At 49.3% G+C, this 17215-nt stretch overlaps 1 protein-coding gene and 1 long non-coding RNA gene across 2 annotated transcripts in view; one reads left to right on the plus strand and one right to left on the minus strand.

The window, feature by feature from the left end:
- Positions 1-6505: 6505 nt before the first annotated feature.
- LOC121880325 lies at positions 6506-8432 on the plus strand. Its single transcript, XR_006091517.1, has 3 exons — positions 6506-6565; positions 6628-6689; positions 8358-8432. It is a non-coding gene; the product is annotated as an uncharacterized LOC121880325 (long non-coding RNA).
- Positions 8433-8498: 66 nt separating this feature from the next.
- Positions 8499-17215, minus strand: part of LOC121880314 — a 106547-nt gene continuing 97830 nt past the window's right edge. Inside the window, exons 4-6 of the mRNA XM_042387476.1 lie at positions 16366-16497; positions 12990-13227; positions 8499-9342 (exon numbers count right to left, since the gene is read on the minus strand). Coding sequence (XP_042243410.1) covers positions 16433-16497 — 65 coding nt within the window. The 3' untranslated portion in view covers positions 8499-9342; positions 12990-13227; positions 16366-16432. The remainder of the gene's footprint in view (positions 9343-12989; positions 13228-16365; positions 16498-17215) is intronic.

A 17215-nucleotide genomic window follows, 5' to 3' on the forward strand; every position in this document is an offset into this window, starting at 1 on the left:
CACAGCTTGAACTGGTAGACTGTTCCATAGGTCTACCACCACCACAGCTTAAACTGGTAGACTGTTCCATAGGTCTACCACCACCACAGCTTGAACTGGTACTGTTCCATAGGTCTACCACCACCACAGCTTAAACTGGTAGACTGTTCCATAGGTCTACCACCACCACAGCTTAAACTGGTAGACTGTTCCATAGGTCTACCAGCCTGTGTGTGCAGAAGTATTTCCTTATGTTGGTTCAGCAGGACATGTTGGGGAGCTTGTACCCCTCTTGTTGGTGGTGCGTGACATCACATATAATGTCTGGGTTCACGTTGTCCATCACTCTCAAGACTGTGAATGTCTCTCTGAGATCTGCCCTGATGTGTCTTGTCTGAAGAGTTGTTAGTCTTAAGTCTACCCGGATAATGGAGATAATAGTTCAGTCATCATCTTAGTCAGTCTGTGTTGCACCTTTACTAGGGATGTTAAGTCTTTCTGGAGGTAAGGTTTCCCTGCCCCTATACAGTAGTCCAGATGGGGACGTACGAGAGACTTATAAAGGTAATGGAACATTTTCTTAACTTTGATATTTTATTTGGTTAATGCCAGACGATTTTATTCATCACAGAGAGACCTCCGTAAACAAAAGGTTGACAAACTATCTCCACCAACACATACTCGACATATAAACTTCCCCCAAGATTCATAACTAATCATATGTAAGTTTAGTTGAGTTTACCATATATAAACATTTTCTCTAAAAGTTAATATACAGAAAACGTAATAATAGTATGCGTAACTTAAATAAAGTAACATGGCAATATCCAGAAAGGTGAGGTGGGGTTAAGTTAGGTGAGGTGCAGGGCCGGATTAAAGCATAGGTAAGGTAGGCCCTGGCCAAGGGCTCCTGCGCCCAATGGGGTCCCAAGGTCAGGGCCGGATTTACTATGACGAACGTGGCCCTCAGAAAATATGCCTGTTTGAAAATGGATGAAATCCTTCGTAAAATAATTTTTTTATGAGGATTATTATAACGGTTATAAACTAAATAGCATATTTTATCAGCATGCTCATTCATATTCTAAAGCCTTACAGAGATAAATTTTGCACCCCTTATGACGCCTAGCTAAGTTTCCCCTTAACTGGAGTAGAAGAAAACAGAATCAAGCAGGGCTGCCATCTGACATGATTCATTACGAAATTGGGGCAAATTTGGTAATGCAAATATGTTTGGTAATGATGAAGCATTATTTAGTACTAAACCTCAAATTGGTAATGACTTTATCCGAAGTTGATAATAATTAGTATCGTTAGTATAATACTTAATATATATAACTGTGTTTACATTTTCTTTTATCTTTGTTTATAATATTACTATACTTTACTCTCTTTGGGTATTATCAACTAGTAAGTGAGAGCGTTTTAGTGAGTCTTTTGAAGGACAAACAGTGACATTTTCGGAGGATCCCGCATTGTGGACTGACATTACTCGTGTATTACGCGGTTACCTTTCTCAGAAGAAGCTTGAACAGGACTTGGATGCACTAATCCTGAAAACCTCAACTAAAACTTATGATAATTCAAGAATTAGGTACCTAAATAAGGCATTTTTTTTAAAGCTTGCTAATGGAGAAAAAGTTTGAAGATATATGATTTTCTCTGAGTCAAGTGGAATTGGTGATGTTAGGTTAGGTGGGGTTGAGAGACAAGAACCAAAAGACCTGAAGTTTATTGCAACAAGAAACTGTCGAAGTGCTGACTGCTCCCTGGGGCCTACTACTACCTCCTGGCCACTACCACCCCCCTGGCCACTATCACCCCTTGGCCACCGCCACCACACCGGCCACTACCATCCCCCTGGCCACTACCACCCCCACACTCACCCCCTGGCTACCACCCCTGGCCACCACCACCCCTGGCCACTATCACCCCCCTGGCCACTACCACCCCTGGTCACTACCATCCCTCTAGCCACTACCACCCTGTCCACTACCACCCCCTGGCCACTACCACCCTCCTGGCCACTATCACCCCTTATTCACTACCACCTCCTGGCCACTCATCACCCCTGGCCACTACCACCTCCTGTCCACTACCACCCCCTGGCCACTATCACCCCCTGCCACTCCACCCCCCTTGTCACTACTTCTGGCCACTACCACTCACCTGCCACATCACCCCTGGCTACTGCCATCACCTGGCCACTACCACCCCTGGCCACTACCACCCCCTAGTTACTACCACCCCCTGGCCACTACCACCCCCTAGTTACTACCACCCCCTGGCCACTACCACCCTCTGGTTATTACCAACCCCTAGCCACTACCACCCCCTGGTTACTACCACCCCCTAGCCACTACCACTAAGGTTCCTTCGTTATATTTTCATGTTAACTGAAGCTACGACACAGATGGAATCACAGACGTTGTTCATCCTGCATTAAGAAATACAGTGGTTGTTTTTCTCCCAGGATGTGTTCGACAAAATGGGGTCGGAAGTACAAAAATACGCTACAGTATTTCCTGTTCTTCCCTAGTTGATGGAGAGAGAGAGAGAGAGAGAGAGAGAGAGAGAGAGAGAGAGAGAGAGAGAGAGAGAGAGAGAGAGAGAGATAACACGCTTATCACGGTTCAAAACACCTCAGTACCGAGCGTGTAATTCATTTAAAATTGCTGGTGGTGGTAGTGGTGGTGGTGGTGGTGGTGGTTATGCTGGTGGTGGCCGAGGTGGAGGTGCTGGTGGTGGTGGTGGCAGTGGTGGTGGTAGTGGTGGTGGTGGTTGGTGCTGGTGGTGGCTGAGGTGGAGGTGGCGCTGGTGGTGGACAGTGGTGGTGGTGGTAGTGGTGGTGGTGGCAGTAGTGGTAATGCCCGAGGTGGTGATGGTGTTGGTAGTGGTGGCCGAGGTGTATACTGTAGGTATTGTGCTATCGTAGGGAACTGTCCGCCAGGGTTGCAAGAAGCGCTGTTGTCTCACCTTTGTACAGCTTGTCTCAGATCCCCTCTCATGTGTCGCTGTAGTTTGGATCCATTTAAGACTCACCAGTCCCAGGACTCGTAAATTCTATCTTCAAGACCAACATGACGTTAAGTTATTCAATCTCTGACACTGGGTATACCAAGTTCTTTCCTCATAGTAAGTACTTTAGTGCTCATGGGACAGCCAGGGACAATTCTGGCGGCTTTATTTTGCAATTTTTCTTATTTGTTAATCGCCAGAGTGTATGGTGTACCCCGCTGCAAATCTAAAGGACTCAGTCTGTCAGTACATTGGTGGGTTAGTTGTTGTATGGCAGGTGAGGTACAAGGAACTGAGACACCGAGATGTTTAAAAGAAGAAACATAGTCAATAGTGTTGTTACCTATCCTGAACTTGGCGGGGCCGTGTTTATGGTTACCAGACTAAGGTTATCACACGCTGCCTGTACATGGTCCAGAGTGGTTTGTATTTCATGATGAGTTTTAGTATGTATAAGAATGTCATCTGCATAGCTAACAGTAATATTGCTGAGGCTGTCTAGGATTGACTTTAATATTGTGTCCATAAAAACACTGAACAAAGTGGGACTAATTTCATCACCGTGGGTGGGGTGGGAGACACTGTTGGCCCATGATGTGGGTAGTTGGCCCTCAGCATGAGTCATATTGTATAATGCTAATAATGGATTGCCCGGCACACACCTTAGTAGTCTAACGATACTCCGTCCTGACCAGGGGCAGTGGTGATGATGGTAAGTAATAATTTTTGCGATGGTGGTGGTGATGGTGCAAGTGGTTGTAGTGGTGGAAGTGGGGATGGTGGTGATGATAGTGGAAGTGGTGGAGAGAACCATTGTTTAAATAGTTCCTCACCTCCCTCCCTCTCTCTCTCTCTCTGCCGCTTGTCACTGTTACGGAACTTTCCCTTTGTCTGTGGTCGAGACACCATTGTTTATCCTGTGGAGACCGTCCACCTGTACCCCCCAGTCCACCAGTACCACCCAGTCCACCAGTCCACCCAGTCCACCAGTACCACCCAGTCCACCTGTACCACCCAGTCCACCAGTCCACCAAGTCTACCAGTACCTCCAGTCTACCTGTACCACCCAGTCCACCAGTACCACCAGTAGTCACCCACCACCAGTACCACCCAGTCCACCTGTACCACCCAGTCCACCTAGTACCACCCAGTCCACCAGTACCCCCAGTTCACCAGTACCTCCCAGCTTTCAGGACAAATCAGGAAAGGAGGAAGGAAGGGAGGAGGAAGGAAAGAGGAGAGAGGAAGGTAGGAAGATGAGGTATGGAGGAAGAGAATGAGAGAGCGTGAGGAAAGAATGGATAGAGAGGAGAGGAAGGGGAAGGGAAGTGATAGAGAGGGGGGGAAGGGAAGTGAGAGAGGGGGAGAAGGGAGGGAAGGAGAGAGGGAGGAAGGAGGGGAGGGAAGTGAGAGGGGAGGAAGGAGGGGAGGGAAGTGAGAGAGAGGGGGAAGGGGGGGAAGTGAGAGAGGGGGAGGGGGGGAAGGAAGGGAAGTGGAGAGAGGAGGGTGAGAGAGGGGGAGGAGGGGGGAAGTGAGAGGGAGGGAGGAAGGAGGGAGGGAAGTGAGAGAGGAGGAAGGAGGGAGGGAAGTGAGAGAGAGGGGAAGGAGAGAGGAAGTGAGAGAGGGAGGACGGAGGGAGGGAAGTGAGAGAGGGGGAGGATGGAGGGAAATGAGAGAGAGAAAGGGGGGGAAGGAAGGAAGTGAAAGAGGGATTACCAGTTATAACAACATCTCCGGCGTGAAAACTTGCCTAATTTTATTCTCGTCTAAAACACATTAAAGAGAGAGGCAGTACCCAGTATGAGGCAGTACCCAGTATGAGGCAGTACCCAGTATGAGGCAGTACCCAGTATGAGGCAGTACCCAGTATGAGGCAGTACCCAGTATAAGGCAGTACCCAGTATGAGGCAGTTTGAGCATGGAATAAAACTACTACATAATTTCTTAGGTTTATTGAAGCGAGTTTTAGTTAATGAAATAAAACCTTGAGAACTGAAATTTAATTAGTAATGACCGTTGTTATTGTTGTTATTATTATTATTATTATTATTATTATTATTATTATTTTATTATTATTGTTGTTATTATCATTTTTCTTCTAGATCATTATTATTATTACTTTTCATAGTTCGTTGTGAGTTCCTTCGTCTGTTGCTAAAAATGTTCTGTACGTGTACGTGTACGTGTGTGTGTGTGTGTGTATTACGTTTTTGTCTATGTACGTATTTTTTTCTTCTTCTGTACATCTTTGTCGTCGAGCTTGATATGTGTACGATTCTTAGGAATGTGTACGTGTGTTGTAAGTGTGTTGTAAGTGTGTTGCAAGTGTGGTAAGTGTGTGGTAAGTGCCATAAAAGTATCCTGTGTGTGTCTAACATAATATAGTAAACCTAACCTAACCTAACCTAACCTAACCTAACCTAACCTAACCTAACCTAACCTAACCTAACCTAACCTAACCTTACCTAACCTAACCTAACCTAACCTAACCTAACCTAACCTAACCTAACCTAACCTAACCTAACCTAACCTAACCTAATCTAACCTAACCTAACCTAACCTAACCTAACCTAATCTAACCTAATCTAACCTAATCTAACCTAACCTAACCTAATAAAACCTAATTTAACCTAGCCTAATCTGACCTAACCTTACCTAATCTAACCTAATCTAACCTAATCTAACCTAATTTAACCTAGCCTAACCTAACCTAACCAAACCAAAGCTAACGTAACGTAACCTAATCAACATACAAATTATATTACTGTACCCAAATAATTTTACCATTTTAACCAAAATAATCTTGTGAAACGAGTGGTTGTTATGTGTGGTTGTAGTTGTTACGTGTAGTTGTGGTTGTTACATGTGTTTGTGGTTGTTACGTGTGGTTGTGGTTGTTACGTGTGGTTGTGGTTGTTACGTGTGGTTGTGGTTGTTATGTGACATGGTTGTGGTTGTGTTTACGTGCGGTTGTGGTTGTTACGTGTGGTTGGTCACTTGTGTGGCTGAGTGGTTGTTACGTGTGGGTATGTCACGTGTTTGGTTGTGGTTAGGTTACAATGTGTGGTTGTGGTGGTGTCACGTGTGGTTGTGGTTGTTACGGTGTGGTTGTGGTTGTAACGTGTGGTTGTGGTGTGGTTGTCACGTGTGGTTGTGGTTGTTACGTGTGGTTGTGGTTGTTACGTGTGGTTGTGGTTGTTATGTGTTGGGTTGTGTGTTTGTGGTACGTGTGGTTGTGTGGTTGTTACGTGTGGTTGTGTGGCAGACCATGTATAAACCTACATGTCAACATAACAATAGCGTAAACACTCCGGGTGATGACTGGAGTGTATATGTGCTCAATACATACATACATACATACACACATACATACATATATACTGTATATATATTAGTATTTACATATACAACAAATTCAACATATACATATACAACATACTCAAGAATACATATCTCGTCTCACACAGGCGTACCAACATATAAATAATATACATATATCTATACTTGTAGCGATAACTAGCGAGTGTGTCTGTACGAGTTATGAGAGGTTGGTAGCCCTGGTAGGAAGGTTTGGTGGGTTGGTAGCCCTGGGTGGGAAGGTTTGGTGGGTTGGTAGCCCTGGGAGGGAAGGTTTGGTGGGTTGGTAGCCCTGGGAGGGAAGGTTTGGTGGATTGGTAGCCCTGGGAGGGAAGGTTTGGTGGATTGGTAGCCCTGGGAGGGAAGGTTTGGTGGATTGGTAGCCCTGGGAGGGAAGGTTTGGTGGATTGTAGCCCTGGGAGGGAAGGTTTGGTGGGTTGGTAGCCCTGGTAGGGAAGGTTTGGTGGATTGGTAGCCCTGGGAGGGAAGGTTGGTGGATTGGTAGCCCTGGGTGGGAAGGTTTGGTGGGTTGGTAGCCCTGGGAGGGAAGGTTTGGTGGATTGGTATTCTGGGAGGAAGTTTGGTGGGTTGGTAGCCCTGGGAGGGAAGGTTTGGTGGATTGCAGCCCCTGGGAGGGAAGGATTGGTGGATTGGTAGCCCTGGTGGAAGGTTTGGTGGGTTGGTAGCCCTGGGTAGGAAGGTTTGGTGGGTTGGTAGCCCTGGGTGGGAAGTTTTGGTGGGTTGGTAGCCCTGGGAGGGAAGGTTTGGTGGGTTGGTAGCCCTGGGAGGGAAGGTTTGGTGGATTGGTAGCCCTGGGAGGGAAGGATTTTGGTAGCCCTGGGAGGGAAGGTTTGGGGTAGCCCTGGGAAGGTTTGTGGGTTGGTAGCCCTGAGGGAAGGTTTGGTGGATTGGTAGCCCTGGGAGGAAGGATTGGTGGGTTGGTAGCCCCGGGAGGCTGATTTGGTGGGGTTGGTAGCCCCTGGGAAAGAAGGTTTGGTGGGGTTGGTAGCCCCGAGGGAAGGTTAGTTTTGGTGGGTTGGTAGCCCTGGTAGGAAGGTTTGGTGGGTTGGTAGCCCTGGTAGGAAGGTTTGGTGGCTGGTAGCCCTGGTAGGAAGGTTTGGTGGGTTGGTAGCCCCAGGAAGGTTTGGTGGGTTGGTAGCCCTGAGGGAAGGTTTGGTGGATTGGTGAAACCTGGGAAAGAAGGTTTGGTGGGTTGGTAGCCCTGGGAGGGAAGGTTTGGTGGGTTGGTAGCCCTGGGAGGGAAGGCTTGGTGGGATGGTAGCCCTGAGGAAGGGTTGAGACTGGTAGCCCTTGTTGGGTTGTTGATGATCCAGGAGAGGTTGTGGAGTTGGTAGCCCTGAGGGGGTTTGTGGGATATGGTAGCCCTGAGGAAAATTGTAAGTTTGGTAGTTCTGGGGAGTTGTAGGGTTGGTAATCCTGTAAGGGTTATGAGGTTGGTAGTCCTGAGGGGGTGTAGGGGGACTGCGGGGTTGGTAGCATAAAAAACTTCCATGACGTCACCACTAAGTTAGTGTCGGCGAGCTGTGAATGGCCTGAGTGATGACGTCACTACTCTCCTGCAGTGAGACCTGTGAATGGCCTGAGTGATGACGTCACCACTCAGCTGTTGTCAAATAACTGTGAATGGACAAAGAGTGATGACGGTCCCACTCTGATACAGTCAGAGAGCTACGGATGGCCAGAGAGTGATGACATCATCACTCCGCTACGGTCATCACCCTCTGGCCATTCACAACTCCCTGACCGTAGTAGAGTGGTGATGTCTTCCCTCTACTGCAGTCCTAGAGCTGTGACTGGTCAGAGAGTGATGACGTCATCCCAAAGCACTAACAGGGGTAGGCTTACTCTCGGATCCTGAACGCTAATGGCGACTTGAAGCAAGAATAATTTAAAAACACCAAGACCATCAGTTGGCTAGGAGAGCTGGTTGACGCTGACGTTGGCTAGGAGAGGCCCTGAGGGTAGGAAATAGCCCTTGGAAGGTTTGGTGGGTTGGTAGCCCTGGGAGGGAAGGTTTGGTGGGTTGGTAGCCCTGGGAGGGAAGGCTTGGTGGGATGGTAGCCCTGAGGAAGGGTTGAGACTGGTAGCCCTTGTTGGGTTGTTGATGATCCAGGAGAGGTTGTGGAGTTGGTAGCCCTGAGGGGGTTTGTGGGATATGGTAGCCCTGAGGAAAATTGTAAGTTTGGTAGTTCTGGGGAGTTGTAGGGTTGGTAATCCTGTAAGGGTTATGAGGTTGGTAGTCCTGAGGGGGTGTAGGGGGACTGCGGGGTTGGTAGCATAAAAAACTTCCATGACGTCACCACTAAGTTAGTGTCGGCGAGCTGTGAATGGCCTGAGTGATGACGTCACTACTCTCCTGCAGTGAGACCTGTGAATGGCCTGAGTGATGACGTCACCACTCAGCTGTTGTCAAATAACTGTGAATGGACAAAGAGTGATGACGGTCCCACTCTGATACAGTCAGAGAGCTACGGATGGCCAGAGAGTGATGACATCATCACTCCGCTACGGTCATCACCCTCTGGCCATTCACAACTCCCTGACCGTAGTAGAGTGGTGATGTCTTCCCTCTACTGCAGTCCTAGAGCTGTGACTGGTCAGAGAGTGATGACGTCATCCCAAAGCACTAACAGGGGTAGGCTTACTCTCGGATCCTGAACGCTAATGGCGACTTGAAGCAAGAATAATTTAAAAACACCAAGACCATCAGTTGGCTAGGAGAGCTGGTTGACGCTGACGTTGGCTAGGAGAGGCTGGCTGACACTGACGTTGGCTAGGACAGTGCCGCTTGCCCAATCAGTTCCTCTTGCCCAATCAATTCCTCTTGCCCAATCAGTGCGTCATGCCCAACAGTACCTCTTGCCTATGTAGTGTCGCTTGGCCATCAATGCCAGGTGGTCGACAGTAGCGTAAGTGGCAGCAGCAGCACCAGATGCGGCCAGCTGGTCACACCTTGACCCATGTTTACTGGAAGATGGCAGAGTTCAGTGTCTTGTGTGTGCGTATCCCTTATACTAACACACACACACACACACACACACACACGCGCAGTCCGCCACTACAACAAAATTCAGCCCATAAGAGCCCGCACCGATAGATATAAGAACAGCACCATCCCATCTATTGTTAAAATAATAAACAACTCCTGATTTATGTACTGTACAGCCCTGTAAATGTGTTCAATGCATATTATATCATTATGTGTAAATCAAATGTAAGTCTGTATATTTTCAGCCACCGGCTGCAACTCTATTAATAAACCGTTTATTATTATTATTACACACACACAGACTACTACTACTTTGCTGTCACTCGGAATCGAGTATGACGACCATCCAGCTATTATACAATGATATGAGTTATTAAGGATGTCACCTTCGTTGGTGAGTTCTGAGGTGACTGAAGAAGCCGATACGGGATTGGCAGGGTCCTTCACAGATGTTGCACATGTGTGGGGCTACATCTAGTGTGGGAGGCGCAGCGGTAGTGTCTTTCCTTGTTATGCAGTCGGGCTAACTCGAAAGTATTGACACCTTCCCGTGTGGTGCTCCTCCAAGCGTTACAGTATGGAGTAATCGTCTCCCAGGTGATGGGGTCGATTTGGCACTTTTTCAGGTTTGTCTTAAGACTATCCTTATACTTATCAGGTGCCAGCCAGCATTACGCTTACTAATCGTTAGGTGATGGTAAAGTAGCTGCTTTAGCAGTCTACTGTCGTCCATGTGGGTAATATGGCTAGTCCAGCATAGTTGATCATGGATAATGGTAGCCTCGATGCTTCTACAGTTGGTACCAGCAAGAATACTAGCATTTCTTCTCTAGTCTTCCCAGCGAGCTTGGAGGATGGAACGTGGACAACGTTGGTGAAAGTTTTCAAGGGACCGATGTCTCGTTGCCATATAATAGGGTGGGGAGGACCACTGCTCGATATACGTGTAATTTTGTAGATAATTTCAGCTCCCTGCAGCTTAAGGTACGGCTTTGGACTCTGCCAAAGGCTTGAGATGTACATCTGATCCGATATTGAATCTCTTCATCGATGTCCGCGGTGGTGGACAGGTGGGAGCCGAGATACCGAAAGTGGGTAACATTATAGAGGGTAATACCGTTCAGGTGGGTGGATGGTGAAGGTGTGGCTGAACCAGGGGCAGGCTGAAAGAGAATCAAGTCTTACGTACATTCACCTCAAGGCCGAAGTCTGCATACGCATCTGCGTAGGTGTTCAGGATCTCCTGTAGGTCACGTTCAGTGTGAGTGACAAGGGTGAGGTCGTCTGCATACTGAAGCTCAGTAATGGAAGCTGCCGACACCTTTGCCTGGAGTCGTCTTATGTTGAAAAGACCCTTCATCCGGTACTCGATGTCCACCCCGCCGGCTAAATTGGCGTTGGCACGAGTAAGGAAGGCAGCCAAGAAAATGGAAAAGAGTTGGTGCCAGTACACACTCTAGTTTAACCCCCGTTTGGATGGGGAATAACTCACTCAGACTGGGTGCCACAGTGCAGGATACTGCCGTTCATGCCATAGTAGAGTTGCCACACAATGACGATGGATTTTGATGGGCAGCCAAAACGGCTGAGAGTCCGCCAGAGGGATTCCTAGCTGACCGAGTCGAAGGCTTTGGTTAGGTCGATGAAAGCCATGTACAGGTCACAACGCTATTCTCTGCACTTTTCCTGTACCTGACGGGCAGCAAAGATCATGTCAGTGGTGCCAGGTGATGGTCTAAACCTACATTGAGATTCAGGGAAGAAGTTTTACACCTCAGAAAGAAGTCTGTTCAGGAGGACTCGGGCGATAATCTTGCCAGCTATAGACAGCAGCGAGGTCCCACGGTAGTTGCCACAGTCTGACCGGTCTCTCTTGTTCTTATAAATATTGACAATGGAGGCGTCTATAATAGCTTGGGGGATTTCCTCCTTTTCCCATATATTCTCCAGGAGAGAGTGGAGACGGCTGGTAAGCAGAGGTCCTCCTGCTTTATACACCTCGACTGGGATTCCATCAGGCCCTGAGGCTTTGTTATTTTTCATTTGTTTGATGGCAGTAGCTACCGCATCCAGGGATGAAAGATAACTGAGTTAGGTCAGCTCTGGATGCTGAGGGACCTGCTGGGTAGTCAAGACATCCACATCGGTGTTTCGGTTGAGCTCTTTCCAGTGCTGAAGGATGCCTTCATCGTCTTTAATTCGGGAGTTACTGTCGTATGAGTGGAGGAGGACTGCGCCACCAGTGATTAGCCCATAAAATGTTTTAATGGAATTGAAAAATTCACGCATCTTGTGCTGATCTGCAAATTTTTGCGTTTCACATGCTTTATTTTTAAACCAGTCGTTCTTTAGATTGCGAAGTTCCCGCTGGGCGGCCGCTTTCTTCTTGTGGAAGGTATCAGCTTTGGTCCGAGACCGAGGGTTGTTCTGCCAGTCAGTTAAAGCAGCACGTTTATCATTGACGAATACATTGATTGCCGGGTCATTTCCATCGGACCAGTCCTGGTGTATTCTTTCGACCCGGCCAAGGGTCTCTGCAGGTTTTTGTCATGAAGTTGTCGAGAATATCCCATTCAGCACTGGGATTTGGGGTGTTTGTTGTCGGGTTGTTTATCAGCTCATGTTCGAGCTGCTCTCTGAAAGCATGTGCTACCGCTGGATCCTCCAAACGCTTAGTGTTAAAACCTCTTCTAGAGGCTTGGCTCTGACGAGCCGATGATCAGTTTCGCAGTGGTCTGAGCCACGCATGGCACGGGTGATGAGGACATCTCGGCGATCTCTTTTTCTGACAATGATGTAGTCAATGAGATGCCAGTGTTTGGATCGTGGGTGTTGCCACGAACTCTTGAACTTGTCGGCCTATCTAAGCAAGGTATTGGTGATAGTGAGGTTGTGTGCAGCACACTTGCTGAAGAGGAGTAGGCCGTTGGGATTACACTTGCTTAGTCCATTTCTCCCTATGATTCCCTGCCAAATGTCAGCATCTCTGCCAACTCTGGCAAAGCCAACTCCATAATACGGTTTCTCTCCCCAGCAGGCTTACCCTTCCAGAGGAAGGTATAGCCAGACCCCTGTTCTGTGAGTTGACCCTCGTCTGGGAGTCCGGGACTCACTACTGGTTGCTATGTTATACCAAGACAGCTGTTTTGCCATAAGGGCAGTTCTTCTTTCAGGCCGCTCATTTGTGCCAGTATCGAGAAGGGTCGCTGCATGGAATATGAAGCGACCACACACACACCCTGCACCCCAACACACACCCTAACCTCCCACACACACCCTGCACCCCAACACACACCCTAACCTCCCACACACACCCTGCACCCCAACACACACCCTAACCTCCCACACACACCCTCCCACCTACCTCCCCACACACACCTACCTTACATCCCCACCCTATATCCCCCCATATACACACCCCTACACTCATCCCACACCACCTCAACACACACGTACACACCCCCACCCTACGCACACACACCCTACACCCCCAATATACACACAACCCTACACTCCTCACACACACACACACACACTCCCCACTAACACCCCCCACCCACTATCCCTTCCCCACACACAACCCTACACCCCCACCCAGCACCTCCCACACACACCTACACCCCACCACTGATCTGGGAGTCTCTCTGTTCCAACACAATGGGCTGCAGTTTGCGACCCTCCAGCTGTAAGAAGTCATGATCACTGCGGGTATAGAGAGCAGCCACCGTCGCCTTACACCTCAGCACGATGACGCCCCTCGAGAAGTGACTCTTCCTCAACCTCAGCCGCAGCTCCAGGGTCGATGTCTCTAGGCCGTCCGGGTGGAGTACAGGTGCATAGGAGAAGGTGTATTTCATAGGTACCTGGCGGAGTATATAATTGGAGTTAGAAAGTCATTGATTTCTATAGGGTGTGGGTTAGGGTGGTTAGGGAGTAGTCAAATTTATCAGGAGTTAGTCAGGAGGGAGTTAAGGTGGGTCAGGAGTAGATCAGGGTGGAGTCAAGATGGATCAGAGTAGGTCAGGGTGGTCAAGATGGATCAGTATAGTCGGGTGGGTCAGTGTGAATCAGAGTGGGTCAGGATGGATCAAGAATAGTTAGGACGGATCAAGATTAATCACAATAGGTCAGGGTGGATTAGGGTGAGTGGGGTGGATCAGGAGTGGGTCAAGTGAGTCAGGGTGTGGATCAGGAGTGGGCAGGATATTCAGGGTGGGCCTAGGTGGATCAGAGTAGATCAGGGTGGGTCAGGGTGAGCCTAGATGGATCAGAGTAGGTCAGGATTGGGTCAGGGGTGGAGCCTAGATGGATCAGGGTTGTCAAGGTGGGTTAGGTGGGTCAGGGTGGGTCAGGGTGGGCCAATAGTCATCGAGAAAAAAGGTTCACAACTCAGCGGCAGTTTGTATCAGGTGTTGAAGGTGTCGATATTTATGGTCCTCCTTCTCTCTTTATATCTCCTCTCTCTCTCTCTCTCTCTCTCTCTCTCTCTCTCTCTCTCTCTCTTTCTGTCTCTCTCTGATACTGTCTGTCTGTTTCTGTCTGAATGTCTCTCTCTCTCTCTCTCTCTCTCTCTCTCTCTCTCTCTCTCTCTCTCTCTCTCTCTTTCTGTCTCTCTCTGATACTGTCTGTCTGTTTCTGTCTGAATGTCTCTCTCTCTCTCTCTGTCTGTTTCTCTTTCTCTGTCTCTCTTTTTGTCTCTGTCATTCTCTGTCTGTCATTCTCTGTTTGTCTGTCTGCTTGTTTCTATCTCTGCCTGTCTCTTTCTGTGTGGGTGTTTCTCTCTATCTCATTCTGTCTGTCTGTCTGTCTGTCTGACCACCACCACCACCACCACCACCACCACCCACTGAAATATTGTCGGCCGAAAGGAAGTGTCAGTTGTAGAATGCTGCCATCTGGTCTCCTCAATCTCTCTCTCTCTCTCTCTCTCTATCTCTCTCTCTCTCTCTCTCTCTCTCTCTTCTATGAGTTAAAATGTATTTGTCTCTACCATTTTACCATTTACCTAACCCTCACCCTTCACCCTCACCCTTCACCCTTCACCTCACCCTTCACCCCTCACCCTTCACCTCCTTCACCCCTCACCCTAACCTCACCCTTCACCCTCCCCCTCCCTTACACCTTCACCCTTCACCCTTACCCTTCACCCTCACCCTTCACCCTTCACCCTCACCCTTCCCCTCACCTTCACCCTTCACCCCTTCACCCTCTCCCCTCACCCTTCACCTCATCCTTCACTAACCTTCACCCTCACCCATACCTTCACCCTCACCCCTTCACTAACCTCACATACCCCTCACCCCTTCACCCTACCCTCCTTCCTCACCCTTCACCCCTAACACCTCACCCTCACCCTTACCCTTCACCCTCACCCCTTACCCTCACCCCTTCACCCTAACACCTCCACCCTCACCCTTCACCTTCACCCTCACCTTCACCCTTCACCTCACCCTTCCCCTCACCCTAACACCTCACCCCTCCCTTCACCTTCACCCTTACCCTTCACCCTTCACCTCACCCTTCACCCTCACCCCTACCCTTCACCCATACCCCTCTCCCCACCCCTCCCACCCTAACACCTCACCCCTTACCTCACCCTCCACCTCACCCCTTCACCTTCACCCTTACCTTCACCCCTCACCCTCACCTTCACCTCCCCTTCACCCTCACCCTTCACCTTCCCCCTCACCCTTCACCTCTACCCTTCACCCTCACCTTCACCCTCATCCTTCACCCCTAACCCTTCACCCTCACCCTTCACCCTTCACCCTCACCCTTCACTAGCCCCTCACCTTCACCTCACTTACCTTACCCTCTCACCCTCACCCTTCACCTTTCACCACCTCACCTTCACCCCTCTTATACCCTTCACCCTTCACCCCTCACACCCTCACCCCCCCTCACCCTTCACCCTCACCCTTCACCTCACCCCTTCACTACCCTCACCCTTCACCCTCACTAACACCTCACCCCTTACCCTAACACTTCACCCTCACCCCTTCACCTCACCCTTCACCCTAACACCTCATATCACCCCTCACCCTTCACCCCCCTCTTACCACATACCCTCACCCTTCACCCCTCACCTTCACCTAACCCTCACCCTTACACCCCTCACCCTAACACCTCACCCTTCCCCTAACACTTCACCCTCACCTTCACCCCTCTCTCACCCTAACCTCACCCCTTCACCCTCTCTCACCCTTACCCATCACCCTTCACCCCTCTCCACCCTTACCATCACCCTTCACCCTTACTCTCACCCTTACCATCACCCTTCACCCCTTACTCTCACCCTTATCACCCTTCACCCTTACTCTCACCCTTACCATCACCCTTCACCCTTACTCTCACCCTTACCATCCCCTTCACCCTTACTCCTCCACCCCACCTCTTACCCTCTCTCCCTCCATCACCCTTCACCTTACTCTCACCCTTACCATCACCCTTCACCTTACTCTCACCCTTACCATCACCTTCCCTACTCTCACCCTTACTCCACATACCCTTATCTCATTACCATCACCCTTCACCTTACTCTACCCTTACCATCACCCTTCACCCTTCTCTCACCCTCTCTCACCTTCTCTCCCTCACCCCTAACCACCCCTCACCCTCCCCTCCCTACTCCCTAATCCTCCCCATCACCCCCTCACCCCTCCCCCTCCCTTCTCCCTCACCCTCCCCCTCCCCCTCTCACCCCTCCCCCCCCCCTCTCTCCCCTCACCCTCCCCTCTCTCTCCTTCACCCCCTACTACCCCCCCCTCACCCCTCCCCTCCCTCCCCTCCCCCACTCACCCCCTCCTACCCCTCCCCACCCCTCCCCCTCCCTCCCTCCTCCTCCCCTCCTACTCCCTCTCCCTCCCCTCACCCCCACCACTACCCCTCCCCATCACCCCTCCCCTCCTCACTCCTCCCCATCACCCCCTCCCTACCCTCCCCTCACCCCTCCTCCCTACTCCCCCGTCACCTCTACCCCTCACCCCTCACCTCTCCCTCACCTCCTTGCTGTTGACATGCCAGCTGAGGATTGAGCAGGATGAGAACGTCCAGCAGTACAGTTGGCTCTCAGTATGTCCCCGGCCACGTACTTGTCCGCAACACCTGTGATATGTGGGGCGGCCGTGGTAACTCTGCAAGAAATGACAGGTGTTAGTGCAGGTGTGTGTGAAGGTGTTAATACATGTGTAGAGAGGGAGGGAAAGGATAGTATAGAGGGAGGAAGAGGATAGTACAAGGGGAGGAAGAGGAGGGAGGAGGGAGAAAGGGAGGAGGAGAGGAGGTGTCGGGGAATTGACACTAATCTGCTTATGCTGAGAAGGGAGGAAGGTGTGTGTGTGTGTGTGTGTGTGTGTGTGTGTGCGTGTGTGTGTGCGTGTGTCTGTGTGTGTGTGTGTGTGTGTGTGTGTGTGTGTGCGTGTGTGCGTGTGTGTGTGTGTGTGTGTGTGTGTGTCATAAGTTATTACTATTTCTACGATGTACGTTTCATCACATTGTTCATCCTGTAGAGCAAATATGATTAACCAGAAGTATGTGTTACGTCATCTGATTGGTTGATTTTTATTTACATACTCAGCCAATCACGAGGCTCCAGCACGCTCTTCTTGTTGACACGATCTGTTCATGAAACTAACGCGAAAATTTTGATGAGAATTTTTATATAATTTTTTAGCTGAAAGTTTTGGAGAAATAATTGTGTTTGGTTCATTGATTTTAACATGGAATAATATAATTACTACTACTACTACTACTACTACTACTACTACTACTACTACTACTGCTACTACTACTACTATAATAATATGGCAAGAAGAAGAAGAAGAAGATGATAGAAGCAAAGGAAGCCAGAAA

Source organism: Homarus americanus, unplaced genomic scaffold (assembly GCF_018991925.1).
Source record: "Homarus americanus isolate GMGI-L3 unplaced genomic scaffold, GMGI_Hamer_2.0 scaffold50564, whole genome shotgun sequence".
Lineage (NCBI taxonomy): Eukaryota > Metazoa > Arthropoda > Malacostraca > Decapoda > Nephropidae > Homarus > Homarus americanus.